The sequence below is a fragment of the Pezoporus occidentalis genome, unplaced genomic scaffold (genome assembly GCF_034315485.1).
Source record: "Pezoporus occidentalis ecotype Australia unplaced genomic scaffold, CSIRO_AGI_Poc_V1 ctg39, whole genome shotgun sequence".
In the NCBI taxonomy this organism is placed as follows: Eukaryota; Metazoa; Chordata; class Aves; order Psittaciformes; family Psittacidae; genus Pezoporus; species Pezoporus occidentalis.
The window spans coordinates 5836333-5855915 of record NW_026915713.1 but is presented as its reverse complement, the minus strand read 5'-3'; the positions used below and the strand labels follow the sequence as shown (position 1 = coordinate 5855915).

At 39.0% G+C, this 19583-nt stretch overlaps 1 protein-coding gene across 3 annotated transcripts in view; it reads left to right on the top strand.

The window, feature by feature from the left end:
• The first annotated feature begins 307 nt into the window (after positions 1-307).
• The window catches only part of RFX6 (regulatory factor X6), a 39788-nt gene continuing 20512 nt past the window's right edge, over positions 308-19583 (top strand). For 2 of the 3 annotated variants that reach the window (XM_062632457.1, XM_062632456.1), the window contains exons 1-5: positions 1103-1373; positions 2856-2979; positions 5206-5267; positions 12856-12933; positions 16014-16041. In XM_062632457.1, coding sequence (XP_062488441.1) covers positions 1333-1373; positions 2856-2979; positions 5206-5267; positions 12856-12933; positions 16014-16041 — 333 coding nt within the window. In that variant the 5' untranslated portion in view covers positions 1103-1332. Of the gene's footprint in view, positions 936-1102; positions 1374-2855; positions 2980-5205; positions 5268-12855; positions 12934-16013; positions 16042-19583 lie in introns of those variants that run through there. The other variant, XM_062632458.1, reaches the window with a different exon arrangement.

The following is a 19583-nucleotide window of genomic DNA, read 5'->3' as shown; positions in this document are numbered from 1 at the left end:
GAGCAGCTTCCAGTGCCTAAAGGGAACCTACAGGAAATCTGGAGAGGGACTTCTGACAGGAGCGCGGAGGGGCAGGGTAAGATGTAATGGCTTTAAACTGAAAGAGGGTAGATCTAAATTAGATACTAGAAAAATATTCTCTATAGTGAGAAATACTCTTCTCTAGTGATGAGACACTGGAACAGGTTACCCAGAGAAGCTGCGGCTGCCCCATCCTTGGAAGTGCCTGCTAATCAGCACCCCTTGCTCTCACCGGGAGTGCATGAGGGGAGGCCCTGCAGGAGCCCTCTGCTCTGAAGAGATGCGGGGACCCCCTGCGGCCGCCCCTTGTCTTTGTCGCGACGGGGCGGCGGGCCAAGAGCTGCACCTTCACACAAGCGGGAGCCACCGCTGGCAGGAGTTAATCATTAAGTTCCCAGCAGAGCCACTCCAGGCAGGCTCCCCTGAACCTCCTGGGCTTCCAGCCATGCCCTGTCCCCTCCCGGCCAGGTGCGACTAGCCCAACTGAGCACCACGGCGGGCGGGGAGACAGGAGGCAGGGACAGGCAGGAACACGCAGAACTCCCCCGCCGCCTCCCGTCAGCGACAGAATCCCGGGAGAAGCCCCCTCCGCGGACAGGGGGGAGCAGCCGTGAGGAGGGAGTGGCGCCCGCGGGCCGCCCCTGCCCGCTCAGGAGCAGCCCCCTGCTCCCTAAGGCCGCCGTCGCCCCGTCCCGCCGCCCATGGGGCTGAGGAGGCGGCGGTGAGGAGCATGGCCAAGGGACCCGAGCAAGAGGACGCCTTCTTGCACCTCCCTGCCGCGCAAGCCGGGCCCTCCGCCGCGCAGGAGGACTGCTACTCGGACTTGCTGCCCTACGCCGAGGAGGGGCTGTGTGCCGCGGAGGGCCCCGAGAGAGGGCTCCCGGAGCTTGCGCTGCCCGCCGGTATCAAGGCAGGTACGAGGTGCGGCGCCGGCAGCCCGCTTGTGGCAGCCGCAGGGCAGGGCGGGTGCGGGCAGCCCGGGCGAGGAGCGGCGGGCGGGCCACCGAACCGTCGGTGCTGCTCGGGGTCCTGCCTCGGGCGGCCCGGCCCGACCCGTCTCCTCCGGCAGTGGCGGGCAGGGAGGCCGGTTAAACGGACGCCTACAGGGCCGCAGCCGCGTCGGGAGGAGGCGGCGTGCTGCTGGACAGTAACGATGCTCTTGGGTTTCTCTTCTTGCTCATCCGCCGGCGCTCAGAAACGCTCTTTAACACCGAAGCCCTGTCCTCGGAAGAAGAGGATGCAGGCACTCGCGACGGCGTACTGAAAGCTGCGGACCAGAGCCCGTCTGCGAAGAGGAGCGTCGCGCAGATCATGAAGGACAAGAAGAAGCAGACGCAGCTCACCCTGCAATGGTAGGAGTGCTAAGGCGAGCCGCTGCCGCCCTGCCCCGGGGGGACCTTCCTGTAAAGCCGAGGCTGCAAGGAGTGCTACACCTCACAAATCCTTTAGGAATAATTGTAATCTGTGGGTTTGTGGGGTGATGTTTGGTTAGTGGTGGTTTTTTTTCGGATAAGCCTCGTCTACGAATAAGGACATCCACCCCTAAATTTCTAGCAGAGGTTTATCAGTTAACTGAAACCTCCAACAGATTCTCACAGTGTGTGGCTATTGATGAAACATATCGAACAAAATGTAGAAATGAAGCATTACTGAAGAATTACTTTTGTGAATGAATGTTTTAATTATCCTTTAAGGCTATGGCTGTTAGATTTCCACTGCCTTATAATGTATATTTTTACATCAGAATCTACCCTGCATGGAACTTCTAACTTCATTTTATCTGGGAAAAAAAAAAAACACAAATAGCAGGTAAAATTCTGCAGACATTAACTGATAAATGTTTCTATTAAAGCACATTTGAAATTAGGAAGGAGTGGTGTTGAATTAAATGGAATTTAGTTACCAAATACAGACTGTAAATCGAGATTTCTTTTTCACTTCTAACTGAAAAATGAGAGCAACCCAAGTTACTCAGTTTCGTAGTCTAGTTTACGTCTGATTTAGAGCATAAATTGTAAGGATTTGGGTCTGATAAGTCAGTGCAAAACTATTCTGTGAGCAGCATTTACTACACAGTATTTTCTTACAGATTTGTGTAATTTGAGAAAGAAATGAACTGCACATCATCCCAGGAGTAGCAATTAATGTAAACTGATAAAGAAACAGGACAACAGTGAAATACCCAGCTGTTACCAAAAGTTCAGTTCAAGTGAAGACAGACATTTTTTACTTCAGTTTTTAAAGTTTTGCTATAACGACCATCAGTAGGCACTTGTATTCTGTAAACTGATTTGGAAGCTACATAAAAAAGGCACCCCTTTCAGAAAAAGCCAGTTCTTTGCTTTTCAGTATGGTTTGGTCAAGAAATGGATTCAGGTCCAGCGTGGACATTAAAAAGCAAAGGTAGGAAAAGAAGACATGATAGCACAGATATTAAAAATACAGTGGGGCAGAAGATGTAAGTCCAAGCCCCTGCTCTATTCAAAGGACAGACTTGAACCTTTCATAGTCTACTTAGTGCTCTTATTTTCAGAGAAAGGCTGGCTCTTGGGTGATGATAATTTCTATAAAACAAAAAGCTCAAACATTGAAAAAGACTCATTAAGAAAAGGGGCCTGGCCCCAGGTTTCCCATATTCTGCAACTAGCATAAGCATCAAGAGTGAAGTTAGTCTGTGGTATCTGCCTTATTCAGGAGAAACTTATTTGGGTGTTTTCATGGAATTTTTCAGTAAAATTAAAAAAGAAGAGGGCAGTACCAAAATCAAGAAGGAAAATGAGATCAGGAGACGTGGAATGTTGCTTCTTACTCTGGCAGTTTCTTTCTCTGTACAGGTTGGAAGAAAACTACATCGTCTGTGAAGGAGTTTGTTTACCAAGATGCATCCTATATGCACATTATTTAGACTTCTGCAGAAAAGAGAAGCTGGAACCTGCTTGCGCTGCAACTTTTGGGAAGGTAAAGAGTAAATGCCTTCATAATTTACTGTATTAATACTTTGATGGAATCGCAATTTAGTACACCTGTGTTGAAGTTCCTCGCAAATTCACATTTTCTACACACACGGAATCAGACTACATTGTTTCATATGACAGGATTTTGTGACATCAGATTTAGGAAACTGAGATTCCCTTTCATTTATTGCTACTTCATACAAACAAAAACATTCTGTCAGAGAGATTTTTCTTTTCCTTTTTGATGATGATGTTAACAGGTTCTTTCCACAAAAACAGATCTGACATGGAGGACACTTTTAATTATACTAAAGGCAGTGTAAAGTGAGATGTGACACAATAAGCAATACAAGAAGAGGAATAAAAATTAATAACACAGAGAGCTCCTGAGTGAAAAACTGTTGATTCATCCTCTTTTCTGCCCTTCTCTACAATTAATCCTAAAATCATTTAATGAAAGGGAGATGTGAACTCTCCAAATTAAATTCTCAGTAGTTAGTGAAACAGGAAACCAAAAATGCTCAAGGATCATCTTTTTTTAAACAGTACTGATCTAGTCATTGTTCATACATAGCAAAATGCATTAATTTAATTAAATAATAATAATGGGGTTTAAATCCAGTTCATAAAATGTTCACTTAGCAGTTTTTTTCTCTTAAGTTGGATATACTGAGAAAGTGTCTAATTTTCATTACAGTTTCAGTATAAATGAGGAATTCAATAGCTTTCCATATAAACATTGTTACGACAGTGATCTGTCTGTTAGATACATCTTCTACCTCTATTACTGAATTACTTTTTCACTTAATAAACATTTGCCTTAAACATCATTCTTCACAGGAAGAGTAGGATGTTTTTAGGGCGCTAATCTCAACTTCAGGACTACAGTGACAGAATGTTTTGCTTGATTTGGATTGAATCATATAACATGAATTCTTTATGTGCAGCATAGAGCTAAAGGAAAACTTCATAGGGTTTTAGTGAGCATGAATAAGTTTAAGACTGTTCAACAGTTTGATAGTCAATGACACAGGAGTACCTGTGAGACAAATATTTGCCTGCTTTAACATTCAGATCACACTTTCCAAATAAAAAATAAATTTATTTTTAGTTGTTTGACTGTAAACAGAATGGCTAGAGGGCAGACCTTTCCCTGGTTTTGTTTAGGTCTCTGAAGCAAAAGGTACGGTTGCACTTTAGGGACCTGAAGGAAGCAGGATCCTGGTGAAGAAAACCAGATTTTAAACTGTAGCAGTGAAAGCGGAAGGGAAGAACAGCTGGGAAGGGTAGGAAGAAGTTTATGGGTGGGGAGACCGGAGTTACATAGCAAGAGGGACAAAGGATGAAAGCATAAAAGCATGGAATGATAGAACCATAGAATCAGCTAGGTTGGAAAAGACCTTCAAGATCATCCAACCATAACCCCAGAACTGCCAAGGCCACCACTACACCGTATCACTGAGGACCTCATCTACATGTTTTTTGAACACTTCCAGAGATGGTGATTCCACCACTGCCCTGGGCAGCCTGTTCCAATGCCTGACCACCCTCTCTGTGGAGATTTTTTTTCTAATATCCAATCTAAACCTCCCCTGGCTCAGCATAAGGCTGTTGCCTCTTGTCCTATTGCTTGTTACTCATGAGAAAAGACTGACCCTCACCTCACTACAACCTCCTTTCAGGTAGTTGCTGAGAGAGATAAGGTCCCCCTGAGCCTTTTCCAGACTAAACAACCCCAGTTCCCTCAGACTAAACAACCCCAGTTCCTCATCAGACTGATTCTCCAGACCTTTCTACAGCTTTGTTACCCTTTTCTGGATCCACTCCAGCACCTCACTGTCTTTCTTGTAGTGAGGGGCCCAGAAATGAACATATTATTTGAGGTGCAGCTTCAGCAGTTCCAAGTACAGGGGAATGATCACTGCCCTGGCCCTGCTGGCCACACTATTTCTGATACAGGCCAGGATGCCGCTGGCCTTCTTGGCCACTTGGATGCAAGCTGGCTCATATTCAGCTGTCAGTCCGCACCCCAAAGGCTTTTTCTGCCGAGCAGCTTTCCAGCCACTCTTCCCCAAGCCTGTAGTGTTGCATGCTTAATTGTTTCTGTTGTGAAGTGTCACAAATATTTATTCATGGACTACATTACACCATATACTAACACTCCTTCTATGAACAGATTGCTAAGAAAGCATACCGGTGTTGGAAATTAACCCAGCTTTTTTCTCTTTAGACCATTCGCCAGAAATTCCCTCTCCTTACCACAAGGCGGCTTGGAACAAGGGGCCATTCAAAGTAAGGCTCATTTCATCTGTGTATCCACTAACACAATTCATTCTATGAATGACATGTGTTTCCATGTCTCCACTATATATAATTAGTATAACATATCCTGACGGGCATGGGGGTTTTATTCAGATGACAAGCTGCAAATGATAACGTTCAATAATGAAACTGGTAAGAGAGTTTGAGTTTTGAAAACATTACTTTAGGCATAGTTTCTAAAATTAAACTAATTAAGCTTCTAAACCTTGTCATTATATTCATAGAACCATGCATTTATTGCAAATAACTGTGGTTTTCTTTGCCTTTTGCAAACCTAACAACTTTCTTTGTCTTCCTTACATAACTATATGGATTAATTTAAAGACACTAGGAAAAAAACATTGCCTTAAATTGAGAAGAAGGAATACATTTGGTCTATGTTGTGGGTAATTCATAAAAACGCTGAAAAGTACATACCTATAGTGTGGTCATTTCATAAATAATGTATATAGTTAATTTGTATATCTGATCTGTGGAATATTAGGCTGTAGGAATAGATCAGATAATTATATATCACCTGTGGAGATATTTGTATTAGTTCTGACATTATGCTTTTGGTCATAGTAAACCAGTGGTGAACAGTGGTAGCAACATATTCGCTTACATCTAACGTCCATTCTATGTCCTGATATCAAGACTGCTGGGGAAGGACTGATGAATTGTCCCCAGTCTGATTTTGTTTTTTAACAGGGGAATGCTACTTATAAGGAAATGAAAAAACTGCCTAGTGTGTGCCTAGTGTGTTGGCTTAGGAATGTAGAAAAGTCAAAATAATGCTCTAGGATGTTGCTAGAGTCAAGCTATGAGTTAGGCAATTCTAAGAAAACTTCTGTCCCTGTCTGGGGAGTGACAAATGCAACAGTTCTCTGTAGTGCCTGAAACCAAGTCTGGCTCTGAGATTTCCTGAGTGTTGTGCTTTAAACTGTTATTTCAGTGTTTATTAATATCCAGTTAAAAAAAGATATTTAAACCTAAATAATGTGCTGATACTATTCAACATAAAATAGGGCTAGTTAAATAATTTTGTTCTTTTAAAGTAACCTCCAGAAACATAATGGCTTTCAATTCCAAATAATATTTAGACCAGATCCTTATCTGTGTATTTCTATTTATTTCAGAATAGATACTCCAAAAATAAATTATTTCTATGAGGAGCAAATTAAGATAGATATTGTGTCCAGCTTTCAGTGTAAACACAGAAATTGAATATTTATTATTAATGCGAATATTTTAGGAGATGCATACCTTTAAATATGTGAGTAACCCTAGGGTTTTTCTCATGCTTCAAATTAAAAATATTCTTATATACTTGCTGAATAGGGTTCATGAAACCATCCTTGACTTATAGAAGAAAGCATGGAGGGATGATGGTTTACTGAAACAAAACTAAACCCCAGAGTTAGCATTTTGCTAATGAATAGGATAGAGAACCAGAATTACTGGCAGAAGAGACTCAAACATTCTGTTTGGGAAAACTGTTTGGAATGACTTAGCCTTGAAAGACAAAGTTATTATTGTCTCTCAGTAATTTATAAGCAAAACTCAAATTGAATGGAGACTGTAAATGAAAATAAATACAAGGCTGTGGTTTTCCCCAGTGCTTTGCAATATACAGCAAATGTCTGAAGGACTCATTGTTTACTTTTATAATTTTGGGAGGTTGATTCATGTTGTTAAGCTTTGTTTTCTTCCTGCCTTAGAAACATAAGAAATAGCCAGTCGATTCCAATGTAGTTTTGCTAAAGAATGCACTGGAGATGTCATTTGTGAATTTTAAGGTTTGTTGCAGTATAAATGAAGGTGGGGAAGAATTTCAATTTCCAATTTTTACAAAGGCATTCTATTTCCTGGGTATGTCTCAAGTATTTATTTTAAATAACCATTAATTAAAATTCAAAGGGAATAAAGTCTGCATAGAGTATTTTTGCTTTTTTAACTGAGGACAGTTTCTGTCACAGTCTTACAAATTCATAATCCATTGATTTTTTTTCAAGAGAGAGTACATGGTCTGCATTGTATAGAGAAAAACTGGAACTGAAGTTAATTTCTCTTTGGAAAATGAGCTATTGATGCTGAATAGAGAGGCTTGGGGGAAAGTCACTGTTAGAAAGATTATTTGTAGAAGAAAAGAGGGATTTCATGTATTGTCACCTGTGATGAAGTTTAGCTATTTTTATGGGCATAAACTCATGTAGATTTAATCTTGCAGATGGACATCTGCTGCTGGTGTTGTGTTTAAGATTTTAGGATATCTGGCACAATCTGTTCAGGAATATTTGGCAACCTGCTAATTCCTCAGTGCATTGGTTAAGTCTTACACAGGCTTATAACCCAACATATTTGAAGAACCACTTTCAAGTTATAATGAATGAGATAATATAAGGGGGAAAGTATTCCAAATGCTCATCATAGTTTTGTTCTGACATATCTAATGAATTGATAACCAGGATCCGGTCAGGATCCAAACTTCCAAGCATATCATGTGTCTGAATAATTTAAAACATTGTAAGTCAATTTCTATTAAGGAAAGGAATATATTTAAAATCGAGTTTTTGGCATAGAAATCTAGCTACAAAATTAATTGTGTTGAAACGTGTGTCACTATATTCCCCTTTTCTCTAAGACATTTAACATTATGAGCGTGGAAATGCCTCAGGCCCAACAGTTCTTCAGCAAATCCCATATCTCTATTGACCTTGGTGGTATTATGTGCCATATTTTCATACGGATTAACTGTTCTTGAACAATTTCCTTAAAGGGATGAGGCATTGGCAGGTTTTGTTAGAACATCTGGCATTTGTTTTTCCTTTTTTTTTTTTTTTATCATCTGAGTTTTCCTCGGAGACTTTTCCTCTTCAATTCTCATTTTCACTAGGATACATTTACATTGTTCTTGCTGTGTAAAAAAAGGACCTCATAAAAGGCACAAGTAACAATATCTCCAGTTCAGAGACTGAATAGATCAGCAAGCAGTCATAGAGAAGTGGCAGTATAAATAGTGGTCTCTGATTATCCATTTATCTATCTCTGATGCTGTGAACCATACTCACCTCAGAATCACAGACTCACTGAGGAGCAAATTCATTTCTGCTTTCACCAGGTAGCAGTTAGTAACATAAGTCTGATTTCAGAAGTATTTAAATTAAATTAATAAGCAAGTTAAGGGACTATTCATCAGTTTCAGAAAATGACTAGTTATCCTCTGCTTTTATGTCAACATGAGCTCTAAATGTTGTAAGCTGTTTCTGTGTGGAACAAAGCAGGGTTACTGAGACTGGTAAGAGACACTTCTTACTAGCAATTAACTCCTATTTTTTAAGCGTGGTAGTGTAGTGACATTGTTTTGTTTCTGTTGTTATTTCAATATAATGTTAGTATGAGCAGTAATAGTAATATCATCACTGACAGTGATGATTTCACACAGCATTGCCTAGGTGCTCTGATCATAGTCCAGGGCTCTACTGCACCAGAATCTGCAAAAGCATGAAAGGAAAAAGGCGATTCCTCTCCAACAGAATCACTATTCTTTATATATATCAAGGAATGAAATGCCTTACTGGGCACTGCATGCACACACAGTAATGTATTGAAAGAGCCTGGCTGTTCTCAGAAATCAAAGAAAATCAGTTCCTTTTTCATCATCTTCAAGGTGACAGAAATAGGTTTTCTCCCACACCAAAACAAGGCCAAGCTCTTTCAGACATTCTTATGAGCATGGATTGGGTTTGAGAAAGACATTCTGCTCTTAGGTGTGGGATACAGGTTCTGTTTTAAGGTGTGAGACACACAAATGTTAGTTCCTCCTCTGATTCCAAGCACCATTTGTCATCTCCAGTTCTGGGCAAAAGAGAGACTTAAAAAGGGGTCTTAGAAGTTCGAGTGTAGACTCTCTGTGTTTACATCCAACAACATATTTGTATGAAAGTGTCAGGACCAAAACACTCATTTAAACATTTGGCCAAGAAGGTACAATGCACTGGATGCAATTTTTAAATTTTCATTCATTGCATGTTCATGCTAATCACTCCAGATTGGTGATTGTAGGGGAAGGTTTCCATATTCCTGCTAAGTGGAAGAAGATCCAGCATGATAAATACTGCAAGCTGCTCTCTTAGATTAGTGTTTCATAACCAACAGTTGTCTGTGCAGTAGGTTCTGAATACACCTTTTTGCATAGGCAATATTGGACATACAGTGGTCACTGCTAGAATTCAGTTATAGCCTTCATGGTACATGGGTTACCTGGAGCAGCTATTTGGGAAATGTACGTACTGCTCTCAGCCCATACACACAGGAGACTCTTTGAGCTCAAGTTACAATTTAATTTTTTGTAGACTTTGATCAGTGATGAATCTTAGCTTTTACCCATCATGTCTGAAAACTATTATCTTATTTATTAGGAGTGATTTAGTGGGTTAATAAAACTGATATGGCAGCTGTCCCTGTGATAACAAGTTATTGCAAGTCCCTGAACAGCTTAAGCCTATCATTTCCTTATCAGCTGTCATTTGTGTGAGTGTATGCTAAAATCAGGGCTACTAGTTGCGTAGGAACATATGTTACAACAAACCACTGCAATTAAAAGAGGAAAGCAGTTCAGCTTGTTTTTCAAAAGGTTTGTTACAAAAATTGAGAGTAAGTTGCTTGTGATGACTTTTCTTTTATTCATTATATAATAGCAATATAAATAGTAAAATACTTATATACTGTACATACACATAGAAATATGCATATAAAGACACAGAAAGAAGTTACATGAAGTAGGTTAAGGATGTTATCAGTGTGTCTGGGATGGGTATACTCAACTCTCAACAGGGAGCCCAAAACAAGCCATTCAGCTAACAACTTTGGCTTCTAAGAGAATAAAAATCTTCACAACTTACTATTCCATAAAGTATGCCTGAAAGAGCTTGAAAAGTACAGATTATACTTCTTTTTTAATTGCTTCTGCGTGATGACTAGAAAGCTGTATTTTTTAGTAGTAAAAATTCAACTACACAAAGAGCTGAAGGAAATTGGAATGGTAACTACTATGTCTTGATACACACAGAATAGGCACTGAAAATACCTATTCTCCATAACAAAATGTCACAACAGTAAATTCTGATATGTTGGAGGAGGAGCAAGTGTATTGTCTACCACTGGAAACCTGAAAATCCAAATCATACAACAGTTCATGTTTCTAGCCCAAATATGTTAATATTGAATTAGATATTGAATAATCTAGATACTGAATCCTAACTTTCTAAAGAAGTAATGTTTTTCCTTGTCTCTGCCCACTCCAACTTTAGCAGAAGGGAATTCCAAGTTTGTAGTGAAAGGATGGAGTTTTAGCTTTAGAATTTTAAAAAAGGCATGTGGTCAAAACAAAGACATTTAGGGTGTTGAAATGAGATACAGGCAACTGCTTGCTTACATGACCAACAACAAATGTGCAGATAACATTGTTAAGAAGTAGTCACAGCTCTGTTTTTTTTTCATCCTGTTCAGTGCACCAGCTTTGCAATGCCAAGATGAAGTAAATGTTGTCATTTGCTAGAATCCATACACGTATATTTTCAATACCTCTTGTGTCACATGTAAAATTGCTTAATTTTCATAAAATAACTAAAAATATTGATGCCTGTAGCATTTATGTTAGAACTCTGACAAATATTAGGAATTTCCAGATCTGGGTATTTGGCCCAAGTCTATCTGTTTAATACTCTAAACCAAAAGTAGCGGTTGAAAACTTTCAGGACTTTAGCTCACAACATAGATGACACAGTACTATATGAGAACCAGAGGACAGCAGTCTAGCAGTAGGGCATTTAATGAAAGGTCCCACTGGCATTCTAAACCATGTTGAGGTGTCACTTTGCTTTGATCAGTCAGCTCTGACTTTAATGGGTAAAAAGGGAACTGTTATGAGCACATGATCCTATGTCTTAGCTTCTGGCTATTAATGGGTATTTAAAAGTGGTCACTTCACCACATCACCATCCCTCAGAAGAATAGAGTTATAGGCAAAAAAAAAATAACAGTAAAGATGCAGGGGAGAAGCTATTTGCCTTCCTGTGGGTCACCAAGTGCCACTGCAATCTAGTGGTATTATGTTGGCTCATCAGTTTCAGGCAAAGAGTAAATGCTATGCTATTTAACAGCAGCCACTTTCTGTTCAGACTTCTTGGCTGTAAAATCCTGAATACATAACACAGTCTGTCCAGAAATAGAATGACTATTTCAGCTGAGGTTTTCATAGCTACCTCGGATAAGCAAATATGTATCACACAAATGAACATTTTCTGAAGCATCTTTTATATCTAACGGTTTTAGTCAGCTTTGCAAATATAAGCATTTGAGGGGTTTGTTCTTATCTGTGACTGTCCCATACAAAAATGGCTGTCTCAAACAGTAAAATTATAATTTCTTTTAATGGGTATCACCGCAAACAGCAGAGATGAGCAGAAAACTTTTGTTTATGTGCTCTAGGACTATTTGTTGGGGGGTTTGTGTCGTAAGAGTAAATGTCTTCAAGCTTTTGAGAAATTTCCGTGGAATTAGTGCAGTGCAACGTACTTGAACTACAAGTTTACTTTGGAGCAGTTCAGCTAAACCAGCTGCCATGGTGTTTTCAAGCTAACTTCAGTAAAACCCAAATGAACCTGAGTATACTGTCCATAACATTCTTAGACAAATTTGGTTTAACACAATCAGTTTCTAAATCTGTTGAGTGGAATTTTTAAGACAGGGCCTATCACCTTTGATAGATGAACTCAAGCAAACTTTGCCATGACTGGTAAAGAAAGAGCTGCCCCCAGCTTGCTCTCCTGCCCTTCTCCTGAAGGTCAATTCTTTTGTAGCAAAATCACTGGAAAGCAGTAAGTATCTACTGCATAGCTGTTTTCCTTAGCACCAACCCACCCTTTTTAGTGTCTTTGGTTAAGGTGTTGAGCTCAGCACTGCAGAGCCTGAGCAATATACGTTTCCTTCTTTCATCTGTATTTGGGAGCAGTGATCTCCAGGAGGGCAGCAAGGAAGACAAATGTGGATGAAAACTGCTTAAGTGGCTGAATAATTCAATCAGCCTGCAAGCTGAAAGAAGAATGAATGAATGAATGACAAGTTAGCATTTTAATTCATAGGAGGCTATACACTAATTTATAGGGTACACTGGTGAGTTTCAACTGGGAAGTGCTCTGTGGCACTGTCTTAAGCGTAACAGTGGTAAGCCTGAGAAAATAAACCTGTAAATCAAACCCAGCACTTTTTCAAAAAATAAAATGAGGGAGAAAGCACATTAGGGAAAAAGAGATGCAACATGTTTCTGGGAGATTTGCTGTTCCAGCTACATTCTTGTAAGAGAGAAAGTGTTTTAAATTTAAAGAAGAACCTGTCCCTGAATTTTGGCTCAAATCATGACAATACTGTTTTCTATGAGATCAGATTTTGTTTCATGTCAGTGAAAGGAATTGATAGACACTGTTAAGAAAAGCTTTCAGAAAGCATTGAAAATCAATTTGACAATTTGCTTTACTTGATATATCACTCATAAACACTCCTTTTTTTTCCCCCACAGGTATCACTATTATGGAATTGGCATTAAAGAAAGCAGTGCATACTACCACTCTGTGTATTCTGGTAAAGGCTTAACCAGGTATGGTAACATAAGACTGAAACTTAGTCAGTGAAGGTCTAAGTTTAACCTTCCCTTAGGAAGGTATAGGTAGGACACTAATTTTTATTGATACCAGAACTAGTATTGCTGCATATCTCAGTGTCTTGTATTTCTATATGTAAGTAGCAGCTTGCTCCCTGAAGACAATGATTTTAACAGGTTGATCTAGACCTTTTTGTAGTGACTTCCAGTATGGCCCCTCCTTAGTCTGTGTAGATCTGTACCAACTTAACCAATCCTTAGCAAAGGATTTGTTCAATTTTGTGTGAGGCATCAAAACACCATTTCCAGAACACTTGTATCATATTGTTTGCTTTTGTGTCACCCTCTGAGTTCTTTCCCCGGGACACCTTCCCATTATGAAATGTCTGGAGAATGGTGTGAAGCTGACACCTGTGGGGCAGGAGGGAGGGGTCACTGTAGATTAATATTTACAGGTCCTTTGACTGGCTAATATCAGTTTAAACCTAACCCAGGAAGCTCTAATTATATTTGTTTAAGGGACAGCTAGCAGGATCAATACGTTACGATAGCTGCCTGTTAGTTTGCCAAAGATTAATAGTTCGTAAAACAAATGTCTCTGTTCACATATGGCTTGAACGACGGCTTTCATTGTCTACAGCGGTATATCTGTATTAAGTGGGGACTCTGAGAAAGTAAAGGGATAAATGAGTTTATGATTACATATAGAAAATTCAGCTGGTGGCATATTTAGGTTATATCCAAAGAGAGTTTTTCCAAGCAATGTGACAAGTGTAAAAATTGATTGCAAATGATGCTTAAAATGAGGGATCTCTTCACTGCAGAATTTAAGGTGTAATAGACTGGAATATGCCATTTCCTTGTCCAGTGTTTATCCAGAGCTGTGGAGGTGTTTTTGGTACACAGTGAAATGAGGTTCTTTAATAATACAGAATTATCTTGAACAACTTGCTCATTTAATTGACTTAAAAGACAGTTATTTTCATTTAAGGGAATATAATCACTCTTAGTCATCAGTTTTGTGTCAGCCAGTGCCCTTTTCGTGTAAAGCTCTGTCTTTGCAGAATCTAGCAACAATGAACACAAAGAAATTGGAGGTACTGCAAAATTCCCCACAGCTGCATTTCCAACAGTATATGCTCACATAAAGGTGGCACAGATACTCTCTAAGATTTTCAAGAGTACTCACTAGATTCACCAGTTAGGAAACTTGTCTTTATGTGGGAACTGTGCTGTCATGTATAAGTTGAATTTTCCAGGTCCAGCACTGAAATTGCCTCCCTAGCTGATTTAGAACAGAAGCTCAAATGCTCATTTTGCAGTCTGGTTGGATTTTTATGTGTGAAGAGAATGATGCAGTAGCCTGAAGTTAAGAACAAGCTTCTGGGTAAGGGAAGAGTCAGGCAGTAGAGAGATTCAAAATTGAGAGTGAATCTCCCAGTTGCTGGCTGATGTACATAAGGATCCATCATAAAATCTCTCCCTTGATGTCTGTTCTGGTAGGTTAGCTATACATATAGTTCCTGGATTAAGCCTGGGGGAGAATTAGGCAGTTAAAATATAAGGGTGATAATGGTATCAGGTCACACCATGTCCGTGCACAAATATAGGCATATGGAGGCCTTTACCATAAGGCTTACATGTTAGACGGCAGCTTGTGAAAAGATTAGAAGGGGCAATGGGGCTCACTTTAGATGCCTAAATATAGGCCTCTACTGCTATTTCAAACTAAATTGGTATTTGTGCATGAAGATTTAGGTAATAGAGCTGAGTACAATAGTCCTTAAGTGCAGGGTTGCAGATGCCCGAATCCTTAAATTCCCCTCTAATTTTGACCTCCCAGTTCATTTAAATATCAAGTCTTGCACTGTGAAAGGAGCATGCCTAACATGCTAACACCAAAAATCATTAGCATCCACAGAACTGTGTGAAGGGCAGTGTTAGCTAGCAATTAAGGCTCTGAAGGAACAATGTCAGCAGGTGCTGCCTCATGTTTTTGGTGTATGTTCTGTGTACATTTTGCTGCACATGTGGAAATCCACACTCCGTGACAAATAAATCAGCTGTGAAGGTAATAAGCTCCACATTGTAACACACTGAGTGATGCCTTCTTTCATACTTACCTACCAACAACCAAGGGAATTCTGTAGGTAACATGTGCTAGATCATCACATGATGGGAGCTGTCAGGCACCTGTGGCTGGCCTGGGTGGGACAACTGCTCAGCCTCTGATTTTCTGTCCTGCCAGCAGAGCATCTCAACAACATGAAATCACAATATTGCTGCTAATAATTATAAGACTTCATGTTGCCTGTAGTATCTTATCAGTTGGCAGCTAGCAGAACAGAAAATAACAATAATCAAACAACATTTATCGTTATACTGATCCATTAGAATCTCTGTAATTACACATTGTCTGGTTTAGTAATTATGATTTTAAAAGTGTGCTTTCTAATTTCTGCACTGAAAAGTTGCCTGATAGTCCAATGACTTCACTGGGAATCTCTCAATTGGACCCTTAATAAGACATACACTATACTGCAATACATTTTTGCCAGTTTATGAATCTTTCATCTCAGAAATGCATTTCACCTGCATCCAAATAATGCTGTGGTGAAAAAGAACAGAAAATCACTATAATTTCTTCATTTTCATAAGAAAAGTAAATAATAGATTTTTTTTTTTCTATTTCTAATTTACTCAGCTGTGTCAAAGAATTTTTTGTATTTCCTGGTAAAGACCTTAAGGACTCACACCTATGCTGCCCTTTTGCTATTTATGAAGTTGTAAAGATCCAAAGAAAAAACTGAAACTGTGTTTTATACTTTACCGTTAAGTCAGTGATCTGAATCATCATGTTTTAGAAGTAGGTGTCCTGACATCCTCAGGCATTTGCATATCAATAGAAGTTAAAAAAAACCCAAACCAAAAACAAAACCCCCCATGATTTTTATTGTAACTACATTTGGAGGAATGTAATCTTTTTTCTAATAGATCTATTACATATGTATTTATATCTGCAAACTCTAAAAATGTGCCTCTTATGAAAAAATCACCAATTGTGTTTATTTTCAAAGGTTCTCTGGAAGCAAGTTAAAGAACGAGGTAAGTGTTGTAGTATGTTTCCTTTTACTTCTGTTATAATTGAAATATTATATGATCTCTGGTTTTCATTTCTTTGAAAATTACAACAATATTTTCATTGAAGATTAGACTGAATAACGTCTCTTTTTCATGAGCTGAGCATTTGCTTCTCTGAATATTCAAAGAAAAATAAGAATTTTCTTAAAATTAACCCCGCTTTCTGGGGTTCTGTTTCTGATCCAGTTCCCCATAATCACAGAGGCTCATAATAGACCCTCTTAAGCAAAGGATCAAGCTCTACATTAACTTTTTTGCATCTGTAACTTTGGCTTTTTCAGAATCTCATTTATCTGATTGGAAGCCAAAAGATGGGTTTTTTAATAAACAGAATTGTATACCTCTTGGTCAGGATTGTCTGTTTCTAATTTTTGTTTTTTATGACATTTTCTTGTGATATGTATTTTCACCACTTTAACTTGCTAGATGGAGCAAGCAACACTTTTAAGCACCTCTGATCAGCCTTATAGCCTTTCACTCTACTTGTTCTCATTTGAGTATCTTTGTAGAAAAAAAAATCATAGAGACTTGTAAATGGCATATCTCCAATTTCTATCAGATATGTGCCTTCTGATGAACTCTAGAACTGTGTTTGTTTTTTTTGTTCTGGTTTTGTTTGTTGGGGTTTTTTTGTGGGTTTTTTCTTCTTTCTTTTCCCCCACAAGTAACCTACATTTTTGCTACTGTATGCTATGATATAGTCACTGTCATTCTGGTTGTATTCATACTAGAGAATTATGGATTATTGTACATTAAGGGTTAAGAATTGCTCCCAGGGTTTTGCTTTGACACTGAGTTCAACTGTCATGGCATAGCCTGCATGTATTAATATTAAACTCCTGAACATACAAAACAACATAAGCACATCTCATCCACATTGCCGCAGAGAAAAGTCCCTAGCATGCAGGTATTTTTGAGGCATTACTAGGAATTGTTTGATGGACTGCTAATTGGCACGGGCCAAAAGAATGCCAGGGTCCATTCTGCATAACACTGTTCCAGCATTGCCTGGGAATGTTTCCTTGCACCATTTAGTTTACTAGACTAAATATACCCTCTATGATCAATTGATACACAGAAAGTCGTCTTTTTCATTTCCAGATAAGCAACTTCTCACTGATAGCAGAAATTCTTATTTCTGAAAATGTAGCTTTGCTCTATTGATTTTCGTCCCATTTATTGCCATTATCTCAAAGCCATCCAGATCTTTCCACATGACCTCTTGGTCTTCCTCTTTATTGATGATTTCATTAGCTCATATCAGTCAATTTAATCTATGAAATGTTCAATGTGATCAGCTCCAAGTCTGATATTTGAAAATCTTCAATCCCTTTTCAACCAAGTAGTTTCCCTGTCAACACAACTTGTTAGCATTTCAGTTGGAGTCAGTTTCTTAAACATTTTACATTCCTGTTCTAATCCCCATTCTCACCAGCATAACTAATGATTTCCCCTGGTGACACCGTGTCCAGTAGATTAGATCTGCTGCATTTTCCCCATTCACGTAATCTGCTATCTTATCAAAAAAAGATAGTGTTATGCCATGGGATATCCCCAGCATATTCAAGGATTCATGAGCACTAGTACAGCATTCATTCTTTCAGAGTTTTGAGATGGGAAATGTTTGGCTCCCTTGGCATAAATTAATGCACATTCACTTCCATCTCTGATGTGGCATTCCCCATCCGGTTGGGAATTAACCGTCCCATAATCCTATTCAATACATTTGCTCTCCCAAAGTTCAGTACATTTGCTCTCCCAAAGTTCAATACATTTGTCCTCCCAGAAAAGGAATCACAGAGAATTTGTCAGAAATAAGCAAGAAAGAGCACATCAGTATGAGTTTTTGATAGCTCTGTGTTGTCTGGAATTATTGAGGCAGGTCTTAAATGAAAAAAAACAAAAACATCTTTCATGGTCAAAACTTTTTTAACAATCTCAGTGTACTGAAGATTAGGCAGCGTACTTTCACATAAAAGTGAACAGGTTATATATCCTTATTCATTTGCTTGAAAGTTGCCATGGTTTAAACGCAGTCAGCCACATGACAAAAGTACATGCAATTAGGTATTCTAGAAAGATTTACAATGATTGCATAAGGAGTAATTCTCAATAGGAACATAAAGACATTGAAAAGATGTTAAAGCACTGATTGTCTAAATATACTGAGTAAATGGCATTTGAATGAACACTTATTGAGTGCCAGGGACACTGTTTACTTCTGGCATGTTTTATCACATTTTCTAGTATTCTCTCTGTAGGGGGAGATATCAGCAAATTCTTTTATCTAAACCAGTTAGTGCACCATTAGAGTCTGCATGGTTAATTAGGCAGATAATATTACTGTCATTATCTTAATGTTAAATGGTCATTAGAAACAGATGGTATTAAATTGAAAGGGCAAGTGGCAGTGGGTTAAAATATTAAGCCTAGAACTGGGGCACAGTCATTACCATTAGCAAGGTAAAATCATTGCAGATTACCCTCTCTTAAACCTCCCACCAGCATCACTGCCTTCTTTTAAATTAACTAATCCCTCTTAATCAGAACTTTTAATATATTTCATAGGTAATTACATAATAAAATCATTAAGATTACTCCTGTTATTAAAAAAGAAAAAACAAACCTCCTGGTACTGATAGGCAGCTGTAACACCACAGAAGTATTGACAGGAAGATGTACTATTGTTTCTACATTTCTTCAATTTCTTTGACTTAGAGTTTTATACATATTTGAATAGTAGATAGGGCAGTCAAAGTGTGTTTACACAGTGTATACTTTCATTCCTTGCTGTCTGTTTTGGCAGACATTTCACCCTATAAAAATAGGGAGATACATATATAGTAAATAAGTCAGTTAGTTATAGTTTTCTGAATGCAGTAGTTGAGAGAATTTCCCTTGAAACTGGCCTCTAATTCACAAATCAACGTTTATAGGGAAATACTCCCCTTTGCACACTTTTATACTATGTGTTATACTATATACCTATTATTTCCACTTCAGTGAAATCTGACTGTATGCAAATGGGTAGGAAAAGGCCGCTTCAAGTGCCATTCAAATGTCTTTGGCATGGTTATGTATCCATCCATTAGTACAAAGGGAATCTGCACAGGTGTAATGGATTTACTGCAGGTATATACAGAAGGCCTCTTAAGGCTCTGCACACTGCCTTGATATATGCACTGGGTGGGCTAAAATGGAACCAAAGGTTTCAGCCAAATAGTCTTCTCTGGCTTTGAATGCCATTCTATGAGAATAAGTACAATTCCATCAGTAAGGACAGAATCATAATACAGAATTTATTGCTTCTCTTGAGAATGAGGGTTTCATCTTACTTATACCATTTGAGTGCTTACTGAGCATAATATGGTGTTGTCGTGGTTTAAATTCAGCCACGCAGTCTCTCTCTCACTCCCCCCCTTCCTCCCCCCTGCTCCCAGAGGGATGGGGAGGAGAATCAAAAGAATGTAACTCCCATGGGTTGAGATATGAACAGTCCAGTAACT